Source organism: Mixophyes fleayi, chromosome 8 (assembly GCF_038048845.1).
Source record: "Mixophyes fleayi isolate aMixFle1 chromosome 8, aMixFle1.hap1, whole genome shotgun sequence".
Lineage (NCBI taxonomy): Eukaryota > Metazoa > Chordata > Amphibia > Anura > Limnodynastidae > Mixophyes > Mixophyes fleayi.
In genome coordinates this window covers 43,089,267-43,105,688 of record NC_134409.1, presented here as the reverse complement: position 1 = coordinate 43,105,688, position 16,422 = coordinate 43,089,267, and the positions used below count along the sequence as shown (strand labels likewise).

Sequence of the window (16,422 nt, the reverse complement as noted above, 5' to 3'; positions counted from 1 at the left end):
ATAAGATATATCTATGCAGATAAGCAATATTTTATTTTTCTGGTGTGTATTTGTACGGTGATGGGCTATCACTAACACACTACTTTTACTGATCTCCTGCTCGTTTTCTGTCTTTTCATGTCTACAAAACTGGATTAATTCCTATGGTCCTAGAGGACCGTCCAGAATATTGAACTACTTTGGACTATATATATTTCCACTGACCTTTGGTTATTTATCCAAATATCACACCACTGTGCGCCTAATCCTGTACCTTACCTACTCTATTATCTTGGACTTACCTACCATTTCTAAGGAAGGCTGCCTCCATACGTGGAAGAGGTGTTTAATGTGGACTTTTTTCTGTATATCATACTTATAGAATACTGTTGTGACCGCCACTGTTTATTACCTATATTGCTATATATATGTATATATATATATATATATATATATATATATATATATATATATATATATAATGATGTAGTGTGCTCGTATCAAGCTACTTAGAGATGTCACCGAAGCAGGCTGTATGTACTGTGATGTTTTAATCAGTTAGCAATTCATGCTAAGATGGCAGACTGCCAGTTTTTTATAACCCAATTTCCACACACTCCAATTAAATAACTAATGTCACAACTTTAAATTGTATATCTGTGAATTAATATGGCACACCTGGTTCCTCCTCTTCTATTCACCAGTTATAATAAGCTGCAAACTAATACTTATACTCTATCCATATCTTACTGCACCTAAAATAGTTACCTAGCTGTTGGCTGAGACATCATTCAACATGCTGATGCTGGGAGACGAGGTTCCTGACTTTAAAGCTGATACAACAGAAGGCATCATTAATTTCCATGAATACACTAAAGACAGGTAAACTATTTACCGTGAAAAATGTATTATTTTAAATTTGGTTTACTTTTTCAATTCTGTGGGAAATTGTTGTTACTTAATCAGTTTGAGTTGGTTATACTGCTATATTTTTAAAACAGAATCCCTTGTGGCAGGATGCATAATCAGTTAATAAAGGTCTATCTTCACTTAGTTTTGGTAACAAACAGGAAAGTTGTAGGAATTGGTTCCTGCTTATTGTATTAACTCAATCTGGAACTGTATATGCGTAAAATAAAAATTTTAATTTAAAGATTACCATAAGAATTTTAAAGGTTCTGAAGGGTAGATTTACTAAGCTGTAGTTTTTGCGGTTTTCAGTCTCAAACTACAGGATTTACTATCATTTGTTTAGGAGACAGAAGACTAAAACTGCACCTGATATGTGGTGGGTTACAAACACCTAAACCACATGCAGTGGTTTAGTGCTAAGCAACACGACACCCGGACCGAACAGGCTGCTATGGAGCGTTCAGGGACAACGCTTGACACATTTAACTATTTGTTACGCCAACACCCACTGGCAGGTTTATTTTCCTATGGGAGGGGGCCCACATTTTTTTCCCTAGGGAAATGTGCCCTGTGCAGAACAGGCTATGGCTGTGTGACAGTATACATGTAAACAGAACACATATTTTAAACACAGATTTAACATAAATACATAAAGTGGAAGTGATAAATGTAAACATAGCAACCAAGCATGTGTATTTCCACACACCTCTATACATCAGTCTTCAAAAAGCCTTAAAAACGGATAGTTTGGGAAGTAAACACAGAGCCCACAAATTATATCTTATTAATCACTACTTCTCTATTGACATCCTTGCCTAAAGACCATTCTCTTCTGAAAAATTATTATGTGACCCTCTAAAAGTGCTGTATTCAATGTTGATCACCAAATAGCCTATTGAAAGCAAAGGAAAAACGTTTCTCATAAATGGGTCCACTGAGCCCTCCCCTTTTGTGGGATTTATATTTCAATATTTATCCAAACCTCCTGCCATACCTTTAGGACCTTAATTATAAGCTCATGGTTAAATCATTAACTTTAAACACAATTAAAATTACACTTTTGAAGTAACATATTTTCACAAATTACACATATTCTTTTGTATTTAAATATCCTTTTGGCTCTCAACTCTCCCACCCTTGAGATGTAAGGATTTTATTATTATTATTATATTATTATTTCTTGCGCCTCTGTAAGTCTTGTCTATATAAGCATGCTTAGGGAATCCTAAATTCAATCCTGGGCTTTCCTTCAGAAGGATGCAGTGGTGCGTAGCTAGCAATATGATTACAGTTTTCGACTTGACGTGCTTGTGTAGGGAGCCCCGGGTGATCCCTGTTTTAAAATCTTACATATTTGGAAAACATGTTTTATTTAAATGAAAAAGCTTTATCTTCTTCTTATAAAGAATTGCACATGTAAAAACAATCAGGCTCAGTAATTCAAAAATTAGAGGTTTCTCAACGGGAAAAAGCACATATATATCAAAGCTATACATGATATAAAATAACCAAATAAAATATAATAAAAACCTATTAATTTATTTAATTTTTAGCTGGAAAGTTATCTTGTCTCATCCTGGTGTCTTTACTCCTGTGTGTACCACCGAGCTTGCATATGTGGCCAAGAATATTGCACAGTATAATGAGAGGAAGGTGAAGGTTATTGCAATTTCCTTTGATACTATAGAGAGATACAAGGAATGGCTTCAGGTAAGTTAAAAATAAATATCACTGAATTGTTAAAAAAGAAACAATTGAGGGAGCGTTTTGTGGTTCAGGTTTGTGACTGGTATCTAACGTCCGTAACTTATCCAGGAAACAAATTAGAAGCTATATCAGGACAGTATGTGTGACTAAGCCTCCATCCAGTGCCATGCCAGTAACATCTATATCAGTGCTGCTGTATTCCTCCCCTATGTTCTCAATTCCAGTCAGTGTGACTCTGATTATGCCAATAGGGATGGAATATGCCTGTGGGAACCCAATGTACATCCATCAGACCACTTACAGAACACACAAACTTTATCAGATCATTATGTGATGTGCCACAAACACATGTACATATGTACACTTTGTCATCACCTTCACATCACCCAACTTCTGATAAAGTATATATATCAATTATATATACATATATATATATATATATATATATATATATATATATATATATATATATATTTGGTATCTAATATATATAAGCCTAGCGGCATGTGTTAGTCTGTGTGTGAAAAAAAAAAACAACAAGCTGCAGCGCCACCTGCTGGGCGGAGTTATACACTGACCTACTAAATTCTTAGCATTATCTAATATATAAAAGTAAAAGCCTAGCGGCGTGTGTTAGTGTGTGTGTGTGTGGAAGAAACTATTTTCTCAGAAAGGGCTCATCCAATTGACCTAAAATTTGGTATACTGACATTATTTGATAAAAAAATTAGAATAGTGAAGTCAGTTAACTTCCATCATCTCCTCTTCCCCCCGTGGGAGGGGTAGTAAAGGCTAAATTTACGAGTTGAGGGCTCAAACTCATTTTCGTGAGGTAATTTTACCTCATGAACACACATTAAAAAGGGCGCTTGCGTCGGGAAGTAACGCTCTTCCCCTGAGGAGGCCTGGGCTAGGCCCAAATGCATGACAAGAACCTTTTTAAGACCTTAAGTAGCTTGATTTGACTAGAATGCATGAGTATCATGCACGGGTTAACTTGTAAATATATATGTTAGAAGCTGGCAAATAAATTCTATGGGTTTAGATGTTGGCTAGTGCAAATTCTGTGAAAAAAACACAGAGAAGAATACTAAACCAAAATCTGAATAAAAAGAGTAATTAATGAGTTGTTCCTATTGTAACCACCAGATGTGCTTACATTGTCACAAACCTATGGGAGAAAAACAAGTTTAAACGACATAGAGGTGTACCACCACCAATTATGTGAAATAAATGGTGGGCACATTCAGAACCAATACCTAATTTATGTATCCTCTTTCTAACATATAGGTTTAATACACTATTGTATTTCATAGCTAAATGCACCTTTACATGATTGATAGCAGGAAAAGTTTACTGAACCAGTGCCAGCACTTTAGTATGTGCTAAAGAGTAGTAATCAATGGCAGATGGACCCTTTTACAAACCAGGTATGGTCTGTATGCTGTTCAGCTTCTGAATCTTGCAGGGAATGTAATTAATAAATAAAATAGCTTATAGTGCTGGAGGGTTGTGATGCAGGGCCTGCTTGAGTGGTCTTACTGGCTGTGTGGGGATGAGGTAGTGCTAACATCCCATGCTTTTAGAGGTGGTCTTCTTGGCCATATCTACAGTAGTGGGGGCAAAGAAATTGAACAGCCATAAGCAATTTATGTCTCTTAACTGTTAAGTCTACACTTCTTAACCCAAAGATTGCAACTTAATAACTTCAATGCTGACAAACTCCTGTATATAAAATAAATGTTGGTTCAGACAACAAAGTGGCTGCCTTCGCTGCTTATAGACAACAGGGGGTAAATGTATCAAGCTGCGATTTTGCAACTCCAGCGATTTTCTCGGGAGAGTTGAAACTCGCCGATGTATGAAGCTGAGTTTTCATACAAAATCGCCAGAGTTCTGCTTCTGTCAAAATCGCTACTTGCAAAATCGCCAGAGATCAAACTCACCACTGTTTGCCACTGCAGCTATACAAGTCTCCAATGTATGAAGCTGCGAGTTAGCAAACTCAGGAGAGTTTGCTTCAAAACACGCCAGATACAACACGCTGCTTGATAGCAGCGTGTTGTATCAACACATCACTGTTACACTGCCCTGGCAGTGTTAAAAAGTGAATGAACAGATAACAGTAAAAAAAAAAAAAAGCGTGAGGTCCCCCCACTATTTATGCTTAAAAAGAGGGTGGTTAGTGTCTTTATTGGGGGGTTTTTATTTTTAATAAATATGTGTGGTTTGTATGAGGGTGTTGTTGTTTTGTTAACTTTTTTCTTTGTGGAACTACAGGGCCCAGCAAGCTAGGAATGTCAGGGCATGTTGGCACTTGTGGTTCTCCAAGTGCCAACATGCCCTGGCTGCCGTGGGTATGCTGGTGCTTGTAGTTATACAAGCAGCAGCATGGCCACAGTTTTTAGGGCAACCTGGCTGGCTGGGACTTGTAGTTCCACAAACAAAATTGGTGTCAGTTTATTTTTTTCTACTATTTACCGCCGTAATATCCTACTACCCACAGCCCAGGGGTAGTAGGAAGAGCCCTAGTGCTATCAGCGCTGGGCTGGTTCTTTCTAGGGGGGGGGGCCCGCTCGTTTTTTCAGCGGACCCCACTCCCTAGGGAATCCAGCCCAGCGCTGAACAGTCTAGGGTTGGTTAGTCATTATGGCAGGGGGACCCCTGCCGCGTGTCCCCCTGCTATAGTGCCGCCAACCCTGGCTGGTTTGCCTAGTGCTGGTAAAGTGAAAATCGGGGGGACCCCACGCAAAATGTTTCCCCGATTTTCACGGGACCAGCACTACTCAGGCAGCACTAGGGTTAAGCATAAATAACGGGGGGACCCCACGCTTTTTTTAAAAAAAACTTTTATCTATTCTTTTACTTTTTACCAGGGCCAGTGTAACAGTGATGTGTTGACAGCTCACTGTTACAACACAGGCGAGTTTACCAAACACAGGAGAGTTTGCTAAACTCGTCAGTGTTTACATCGCTCAAAATCGCCAGAGATGACCAGCGATTTTGAACATGAGTCTCAAAATCGCAGCTTGATACATTTCCAGTTTTTTTTAAAAAAAATTGCGGGAAAACACCCGCGATTTGCCACGATTTCAACACGCTGGCAAACTCGCAGTTTGATACATTTACCCCTAGGTGTACTTTTAAGGTTATGTTTTCTGACATTTTATTAAATATTTTATTTCCATAAAGGACATTAATGTACTCAATAAAGAAGATCCTTCAAAACCCCTGCCTTTTCTTTCAATTGCTGATAAATCTCGGGATATTGGAGTAATGCTTGGCTTGATCAGAGCAAGTGAGAAGACTCAGCAAGGATTAGCACTCACTGCTCGTCATGTAAGTAGTTCTTTTAAACCACAAGAGACTCCTGTTAAGCATTATGTAGAATGACTGCAAAGTTTATACCTAATGCGTTGGCAGAATGAATGAACCCTTATGTAATTTGTATTTAATATACAACCTGTAGGGCAAGGACAAGTTCAGAACATCTACGGGAACCGACTAATGTATTTTAGATACCTTATAAAATGGTTCACATAATAATTTTCATTATGTACAATGTTTTATTTAATTCAACCTTTAGGGAAACATGGCATAATTTGTGAATATATCTGCTCAAACTCTAGTGATTACTTAACATGAATGCAGCAAACTAGCTGAAGTAACTAATTAACACTCTATATAGTGTTGTTTTCTTAGCTGGTTTTAAAATGACTGATGCGATGAAACAAAACAACAAACATTGAAAACTTTGTGCAACAGCTTTGTCATGGACATTGTGTATCTTTAAAACCATTAGAATGATTTAATAAAATGTTGCTACAGCATGTTCACAAAAGTGCTGTAACTTATAGATACCAATAAATCATCTTTTATTTTCTATTGTGCCTTCAAAGAGGATCAACAGGAATCTGATTGGTTGTAATGGGTTACATCACTTTTGTAAAACATGTACACTTTTAGTAAATAGATCCCTATTATTGAAAGCATAAGGATGACTTGTCCCAGGGGCAGTGTTATACTGGGAAATATTTCCAGCCAGAAAAAGAGTGATAGAATTTCTAGTGAAATGTTCCATGTTCCATGTGTAGCATTTCTGATTTGTTAGGTTTACCCCAAAACCCCTTCCCTCTCCTGGAGAGAGCACTGAATTACCAGCACCCGTTAACCGCCTCACTGCTGTGGGACATAAATCCCAACATTCCAGCAGTTGGGTCAGAATGGGGAATGTCCAGATTAAATCATGTAGAGAGGTATGTCATAGCATTTGCTACAAAATTAAATATTTTTAACTACACCTTTTTAATTTTTTAATGTTCTGTTTTTTTTACTAGTAAATATTATGACATTTATATTCATATTCTCTAAGCCCAAAAGAACATTTTTTCCACTGGACATAGATTCTTAAGTAAATCAAATGAAATTATATCATGATGTCTTTATATTACTGACATGTATTTACAAATTTTAAAAATATACCTAACTGATCTTGTTAATCATATAATTGCAAATTTAATTGTAAAAAATTACTGTGAATCATGTTAAAATATAAATATTTGAGCAATCCATGTTTAAAATCTAATTATGTGATTGTAACATATATTTTTATTGAAAATACTGTGAATTGATGTTGTTGGTTAATGTTCTACTATGTTTACTCTTTAGTTCCTGGCTATGACGTCCATGGCACATCACACACTTTCATGTGTCTCACATGATGCACATTTGTCTTCTTAGCATTGCAGGCATATGTTATCACGTGGATGAATTTCATAGTCCTACGCCATGGACGTTGTTTTTGTCACTATGTTAGGCTATGTTGTGATGACGTGCTGGCACAGCATGTGCCGTGACAACATTTAGCGGGAACATTTTTTATAAATAGTGGACTTGAATGTATACATGTTTATGACATCATTTGTTCTGAAATGTTGACTTCTAATGGGATATCTGTCCCATTAAATAAAGAAAAAAAATTGCATTTATTTTTTTACACTGATTTCTACTTTTAAGTGAGAAAAATGTATTTTAGTTCTACCAAACCTTTTGTATTGTTGTAAATGAGAGTGTAGCATCATAGAAGCATTAAAGACATCCAAACATAGATAAGCTTAAATAGAAAATATAGGCAGTGCAGACCCGCATTCTTTGTGATTTGTTATTGAGTGCCCTTAGTGGCCAAATTTCTTAATGTGGGTAACAGTAAATTAATTCCTTATTCCATCACATTGCATAGATCAGATAGTACTTTAAAGCTAATTGCATAACAATTTGGCATTCCCTGTTCTGTAGGTTTTCATTATCGGACCAGATAACAAGCTGAAGTGCTGTCTTATATATCCAGCTGCAACAGGAAGGGACATGGATGAGATTATAAGAGCTATTGACTCTATTCAGCTTACCTATAACATGGGCGTATCAACCGCAGCAAACTGGAAGGTAATTACTGATATTTAGCACTTGGAAGACTTTATATCATAATAGACCACTAAAATAAAGAAATGCATGCACATTTTGAGTTTGTTTATAAAACACCACTGTACAACAAAACATTTTGTTAAACAGAAACTACAATATATCTAGAATAATGTTCTTTATTTTCATCAGTGATCTAGAGGAATATTGAGTTACATAATATTTTTACATAGGAGCAGGGAGATGTAAAAAACCCATAGTGTATACACTGTCTACTGCATTACATTATCAGATCACCAGTGCCACATGTTTATACGTTCATTAGTTCATTGTTATTATTATTATCTTTTATTTATAAACATATTATGCAGAGCACAACCTTGAGGGGACCATGATACAAATTAATTACATACAATGAAACAGAAGGTAAAGATGGCCCTTTCCAAATGAGCTTACAATCTTAAAGTAGTTCATAATGTATAAAATAAATGTTTTTTTATAAATTATTATTATTACCATTTATTTATATAGCGTCACTAATTCCGCAGCGCTGTACAGAGAACTCACTCATAGCAGTCCCTGCCCCATTGTGGCTTACAGTCTAAATTCCCTAACATACACACACAGACAGACAGACACAGACACACAGACTAGGGTCAATTTGTTGGCAGCCAATTAACCTAGCAGTATGTTTTAGGAGTGTGGGAGGAAACCGGAGCACCCAGAGGAAACCCACGCAACGGGGAGAACATACAAACTCCTCACAGATAAGGCCATGGTCGGGAATTGAACTCATGACCCCAGTGGTGTAAGGCAGAAGTGCTAACCACTTAGCCATTGTGCTATATATGTTTGCAAGTTGGATGAAAGTGTCTGACAGATGTGTCTGTTGTCAAGTGAACATATCTGCGACACATTCAGAAATGGACGCGTCTTTAACTCTGAATACTGCGTACATATGCATACATCTTGCATCTTTTTCATTTACAAGTTAAGCTTACACTCTGCTTCTGGATCAGAGTGTTTATGCTTAAATAAGGCTGCTTAGCTAGATAACTGAATAACTGGGTTTCAAAGGGGTTGAATGTTTTTCCATCCAATGTGTTTTGACATGATGGTGTGTCACCATTACTGACTGGATGGGGCATATTCAATTGAAGGCGTTACATGTAAAAGTAACGAGGCGTGTGCACTATTACCATCATTACAGTAATTGTGCACACAAATACCGTTATTACGGTACCTTTAACGCTGGATTTCAGCTCGCAGCTCAGGGAGAAATCCAGTTTAGATTTACCGTTATAACGGTAATATATTTAATGCCGTGGGAAACGGCAACAATTGAATTTGCCCCGATGTGTCACAGTAATTTATGTGTTATAGGTGACAAAGAAAATATAGTCACTTTGAGACATTTAAAATATTGTATGATCAAAGTTCCTTTTCTTATATTACAACTAAATTAATTAGAGAGCAATCTGCATTCCGTGTAGATATACCGCACCCCGAGCCTATAATATGATATACATGTAGGCTTTATAACAGAGCTATATATCTTTACGAGGACATGTTGAAATGCATACAACATTCTTAATCTTTAGTCTACATTGTAAAAATAGGTATGTGTAGTACATGATAAAATCTGCTTGCACTACAAATACAAAGACGCATAATTAAGAAAACGATATATAGAGAACAAAGGCCTGTGGATGTATATTTCTCACACATTACGGACTCTTGGCACTACAGAACATTTAGTGTAACATCGCGAGAACCAAGGTCAAAGTAATGTATAGCTGTGTTTTTGTTACCCACAAACATACTTATTTTTATTGCATTGTGAGGACCCATGTCTGGAACATGGCATATAGAGACACCCCTTTTCTAATGCCCTGTCGACAGAACAATCATAGGGGTATGTGTAAGAGCAGTTTGTCACCAGAGTTACCACATGAGACTTTGCATAATTTACTGACATGGACTGCAGGATGGGGAAAGTGTCATGCATTTTCACTGTCTAAGGACATCCACATTTCTGCATACAAAAATTAATAAATAATACCAATGGTAGGGAAAGTTTAGTGTTTTCTGGCCGTCTGAGGACATCCACATGCCCGCTTACACCTTGCCATGGAGGTTACAGCCCTGTTCCACCACTGCGCATCATTTCAACAAGTTTGATCCTTCTTTAAAGCTGTTATGCAGTTCTTTATGTAGAATTTCACCGCCGACCAGTTCTGATCTTTCAGTATGGATGGTTCAGCCATGAGGCACGCAACACAGTCTCGCTTTCCGGGCGCCTGGTATTTCTGTATAAACCTCATCAGGGGGTAAATGTATCAATCTGCGGGTTCTTCAACACCCGCGTGTTCAGCCTCTTCCGCGATTAAATTTCAAGCGGCGCTGCATTGTAAAGGGAAGTTAACCCTTTACAATGCAGCGCCGCTTGAAATTTAATCGCGGAAGAGGCTGAACACGCGGATGTTGAAGAACCCGCAGATTGATACATATAACCCCAGGTGTTTCTCCACAGTCTGGACCTCCTCTCTGCCCCACGATTTCCGCAGCACTTCTTTGCAACCTGAATGGAAGTAGAGTAGTTCATTATGGCTCTGCAAAATACAGAGAAGGCAAAGTTATTCTGCCTAGCAAAACTGTGTGCTACCCCTTCCTACGGAAGCTATGGCTGGGCATTGGTCCTGTGTTGCCAGGTCCATATATTGCCTTTCTTCTGATGTGGAAGTGTTGACCAAATGCTTGGCCACTTGTCCCTCTGTCACAGGGATTGATCATCATCCAACATGTCACTCTGTAGCTGGACCGGTTCTGAAAAGAAACAGATATGTAAATGACCGAGGTAAAAGTCAAAAGCATACATCAGACACCAGTTTTCTTACTTACCGTCCAGATCAATGTGCATCTAGTCCAAATTCTTGTCTTTGAATTCAGTCAGTCTGCCACTCTCGAGAGCCATTAACAGTCTGCTGATCTTGGCGAGTTGGAGGGTATCTTCTGGGAGGCGGTTATACTGCCTATGCATTCTGATGTCGTGCCCAAGGAATTCTGCCAACTGATCCAGTTCTGTGTCGTTTAGGTTGAGGACCTTCGAAAGAGTAGCACCGTGCTTTCGAAGCTTTATGGAAGACAGCGTGTGGGATGCTTGGCCCCACACTCCGGGCAAACAGTCATATGCAATCGAAGCCTCTGAAATGTGACAAAGCAGCTGGGCTGGCGAACATGTAGACATTTTGACTATCCATTCCACATTTCTCACACTTTTCTGCAAAAAGTTCCATTGTAGCTTGCATGGCTGGTGTCTATGCAAGTGAAGTGCCGGCAGAGCTTCCTCTCAACCTCGGAATGCGCTAGGGACACATCTTTGTGGAGATCCGAAGTATCTCTTGAGGAAAAGTTAGCCAGCAACATTTTTGAAACTTCCCCTTCCCTTCTTTGATTGAACAAGATCAACTGTGCCAGGGTAACTTTTGCAAGTAGTGGTAAACGTCCATAGCAGTGTTCACACATGAACTATTAGAATCATCCGAAATTAACAGCACACGGTTTTGAGCAATATCCAGTCAGGTCCGCTTCTGAATCCTGGCTGTGTTCTTCCTGGGACAAATCTCCAACTTGGCGCTGATCTCTCTGCAAGACGGCTTCAATCAATTGCTCCTTGCTTTTGCCACTAGTGGGAATTCCTCCCTCCTCACATTGTGCCATCAACCCCTCCTTTGTCATGCATTTATATGCTGCAGCCATCTCCTCAGTAACCTTGCAAAATAAAAGATAGGATAGAAAAAATGAGAGAAGGGAAGGGAACTGATTTGCACGTATGTTTTAAAAAATAATAATAAGTTTTGTCCTTGTAAAACTATTGTATTCCTCGCAAGGTTACAATCAGTTTATAAGTGCAAGAGTTAATTGCTTAAACCATGCACTTAATTCTCTAAGAAATTAAATGACCAAACCACTATGCCATCAATTTGTCACGAACACGATCATCATCATTTATTTATATAGCTCCAACATATTCCGTAGCGCTTTACAATTGGGGACAAACATAGTAAACTAATAAACAAATTAGGTAAAATGGACAGAGAGGTAAGAAGGCCCTGCTCGCAAGCTTATAATCTATGGGACAATGGGAGTTTAACACATGAGGTTAAGTCTACATTTTGCATTTCGGCCCAGTCAGACTGCAAAGGTAAAAGTGACTCATAAGCTAAATGATCCTGTCACACAACAATGTTGGTCAAGGGGTAGTTGTCTTGTGTGAAATTGTTTAACGGGTGGTAATAGGGTAATGTAATGAGGTTAGGAGGGTGGTTGAGGAATATTATAAGCTTGTCTGAAGAGGTGGGTTTTCAGAGAACGCTTGAAAGTTTGTAGACCAGAGGAGAGTCTTATTTTGCGAGGGAGAGAATTCCATAGAGTGGATGCCGCCCTAAAAAAGTCCTGTAACCAGGAATGGGAGGATGTAATAAGTGTGGATGAGAGACGCAGATCTTGTGCAGAACAGAGTTGGCGAGTTGGGAGATATTTTGAGACAAGAGAGGAGATGTATGTTGGTGCAGCTTTGTTGATGGCCTTGCAGGTTAGTAAAAGTATTTTGTATTGGATTCGGTAGAAAACAGGCAACCAGTGTAGAGACACACAGTGTAGAGTGATTCAACAGAGGAATAACAATTTGCAAGGAACATCAATCTTGCCGCAGCGTGCAAAATAGATTGTAGGGGGTTTGAGTCTGTTTTGGGGAAGACCAGTAAGGAGGGAATTGCAATAGTAGCGGCGTAGTGGTTAGCACTTCTGCCTCACAGAGCTGGGGTCATGAGTTCAATTCCTGACCATGGCCTTATCTGTGTCTAGTTTGTATGTTCTTCAAAAATTTACCCTAGTCTGTTTGTCTGGCTGTGTTTGTGTATGTTAAGGAATTTAGACTATATACAAGGGAAGAAAAGGTAAATGGGAAAAGGGGAAAAAACTTCGCACAAGGTATCAACCGTCCTCACAGGTCAGTTAATCATATTTAATATATCTCGTGAGGGGGTGCTAAGGTCAAAGAACATGATAATATACAGAGAAAGAGAGAGTTATGACCAATAAGCACTCCAGGTAGAAGTATCATATTACATTAATACACAAAAACTTTATTAGTATTCATTAAAAATATAAATGAGTGTTCAACCAAAATGATGCACAAGCAAAATATTAAAATTTAAAGTGTTGAAACAGATAGAATTAAAAATAGAACACCTCGGTTGTAGGGCTGACTAAAGTAAAAGATGTCCCAATGTCTGCAATAACTGGAAAAGTACCCTATTATTAAATAGTGTTCTGGCAACAAATTATTGGTCCAAGAGAAGGGAGACCATCCACATAGGTCCCCAAATTGTAATGTTTGGATCTCTATGCACTAACAGATTCTACCTATAGAGGTCTTAGGCACTTGTGTACAATGAAACAATGTAACACAGTGTAAAGGACAGGTAGTAGCAAGACCAAGAATTGACCTCTAGGTGGCGGTGTAAATTAGTATGTTTGGAACTTTTCTTAGCATACTTAGGGGTATATACTTTAATATTTAAGATATATGAATAATATATTAAGTGAATATTAGCCCTTTAATTGCTAATTGTTAGTAAATTAGGTCATTATACAGAGAATGATATTATCTCAAAATACTGCTTCTCAAATGGATATGTGCTAGTTGTTAATCCATTAAATCATTATGCAGGGAATGATATTTATTTGATCACTACTTTTATTGATTTTAAGGGGCATGTTCAATAGTCGTCAGAAATGCAGAAAATCTTGCGCTCGGTGCAATATTACCGTTATTGTGGTAATAGTGCACGTAAAAAACATTATTACGGTAGTTTTCTCGCTGGATTTCAGCTCGCAGCTCCCTGAGCCGTGAGCTGAAATCCAGCTAACTATTACTGTAATAACGGTAGTAGTTTTAACGCCGCGGAAAATGGCGACAATTGAATATGCCCCTAAGTGGCATATTTTAACAGTGAATTATTCTTGTCTATATAAAATATAGCCAAGTCAGCACATGGACTACTTGAGCCAGACACCATGCTAAGCGGTTCCTAAAAGTTTATTCTGGTGTCAAAACTCCATCCGAGGCAAGGATATAGTTCACCGCAGGGACCCTTGAAGCTGCCACAGACAAACGTGCTATCTTCTAACACTGGGATGTACAGAGCTATCGAATACACACACAACAGACTCTCTAACTTCACATTTTACACTTTAGTAGCTCAATTTATCAATGGATTCATTTGAAATACCATAATTACACTGCAGTTATGATTTAGGCTTTAGTCCCCACAAATATATGATGGGTTAACCCTTATAAATAACTGAAAATTCTCTATGTTCACGACACAAACATTTAGGGTTTCTATTAAATTGCATTCAAGTCAATGCAGAAGCATTTAGATGCTGTTTATTTGCATTTTGGAGGCTTACAAAATGCCCTTTTTAATTGTAAGTCCTAGAAGATTACCTGTAGTATAAACACTGAGCTGCCTGATACACAACCATTTTCTTAAAACATTTTTATGATGTTTCTGATAATTTCATGTTTGTAAACACACCTAGTTGATGATAAATAATTGATAATGACAAATTTATTTTATGTTGGCAACATTTTACACAGCAATGTACTATGATGATAACAACATGTCTTTGTATTCACAGAAAGGTGAGAAAGTCATTGTTCCTGAAAACATGCCACCTGAAAAGGTTCAGAAATACATAAAAAACAGAAAAGTTGTAAATTTGCCTTCTGGAAAATCTTACTTACAGTATGGTGAACTGATAAAGCACTCTATTAAAGCATAATGATACCATGTGAATGGTGGCTGTAATTGTTTCAAAAATGTTCTCTGCTGTCAGCCAGGTATATGTATTGGAAATCTTCATAAGGGTGTGGATCATATGAAAAAGTTATAATTCAGTTATATTTTGTTGAAAATATGTCAAACAAACCTATATACATGGAATGCCATTGTCTTCAATTAGATATGTATATTTGATCTGCATTTGTCTTCATAGATGTAGAATTAGGATTTTAAAGAGGGGTTTTGGTAAAATGAACTGTTATATTTGCCAACAATTAAATAATAATTATCAGGTGTAATTTTGTTTCTTAGTAACTATATAAACTGCATATTGTTGAATTCTCTTCTTCATTGCACAAAACCTCTCTTACCGTTTGGCATAACAATCTAAACAATACATTAATAAACACACTGACAACCATTTGAATTTTGGAAAAATAGGTCACAGTTTATTGAATTAAATAGAAAGATGGTGGTGGCTAAAGCAAATTGTAAGTCAGCTAACAACTAATCAGCGATAGCACCATATGAATTAATTGCTGACTGCAAAGCTTTCCTGCCAACTGTACTTCGGGAAAAAATAATATGGTTAAGACATCACACATAAAAGCAGGGAGCAAGGGAGAGAGGGGATTTGTTCAGCAAAAGAGACTCAGCAACCCAGTGCCGTAACTAGACATTTTAGTGCCCTGGGCGAGACAGGGCACCGGCACCCCCCATCTAAGCGGGAGTGGCATTTGACAAGTGGATGTGGCCAACCTAATGTGTGGGTGTGACTAGCACTTTACTGAAAGAATTCTGTTACACATATTTGCAAATACATGATTATATATATGTATGTATGTATGTATATAGATATATGTATATATATGTACAAGTTAACCCGTGCATGATACTCATGCATTCTAGTCAAATCAAGCTACTTAAGGTCTTAAAAAGGTTCTTGTCATGCATTTGGGCCTAGCCCAGGCCTCCTCAGGGGAAGAGCGTTACTTCCCGACGCAAGCGCCCTTTTAAATGTGTGTTCATGAGATCAATTGGATGAGCCCTTTCTGAGAAAATAGTTTTTTCCACACACACACACACACTAACACACATGTGTGTTCATGAGGTAAAATTACCTCACGAAAATGAGTTTGAGTCCTCAACTCGTAAATTTAGCCTTTACTACCCCTCCCACGGGGGGAAGGGGGGATGATGGAAGTTAACTGACTTCACTATTCTATTTTTTTTGTCAAATAATGTCAGTATACCAAATTTCAGATCAATTGGATGAGCCCTTTCTGAGAAAATAGTTTTTTTCCACACACACACACACACACACACACACACTAACACACGCCGCTAGGCTTTTACTTGTATATATTAGATAATGCTAAGAATTTAGTAGGTCAGTGTATAACTCTACCCAGCAGGTGGCGCTGCAGCTTGTTTTTTTCCACACACAGACTAACACACGCCGCTAGGCTTTTATATTATAGATGTGTAATATATATATATATATATATTATATAAATAAATACACATACAGTGGTGGGATTGAAATAAATTAACA

General features: G+C 37.8%; 1 protein-coding gene across 1 annotated transcript; it reads left to right on the top strand.

Moving 5' to 3' along the window:
* Nucleotides 1–730: 730 nt before the first annotated feature.
* LOC142099221 (peroxiredoxin-6-like) lies at nucleotides 731–15,166 on the top strand. Its single transcript, XM_075182446.1, has 5 exons — nucleotides 731–861; nucleotides 2,445–2,601; nucleotides 5,791–5,937; nucleotides 7,894–8,040; nucleotides 14,725–15,166. Exons 1-5 carry the CDS (start codon nucleotides 776–778, stop codon nucleotides 14,866–14,868), a joined length of 681 nt encoding a protein of 226 aa, XP_075038547.1. The 5' UTR covers nucleotides 731–775; the 3' UTR covers nucleotides 14,869–15,166.
* The last annotated feature ends 1,256 nt before the right edge of the window (nucleotides 15,167–16,422 follow it).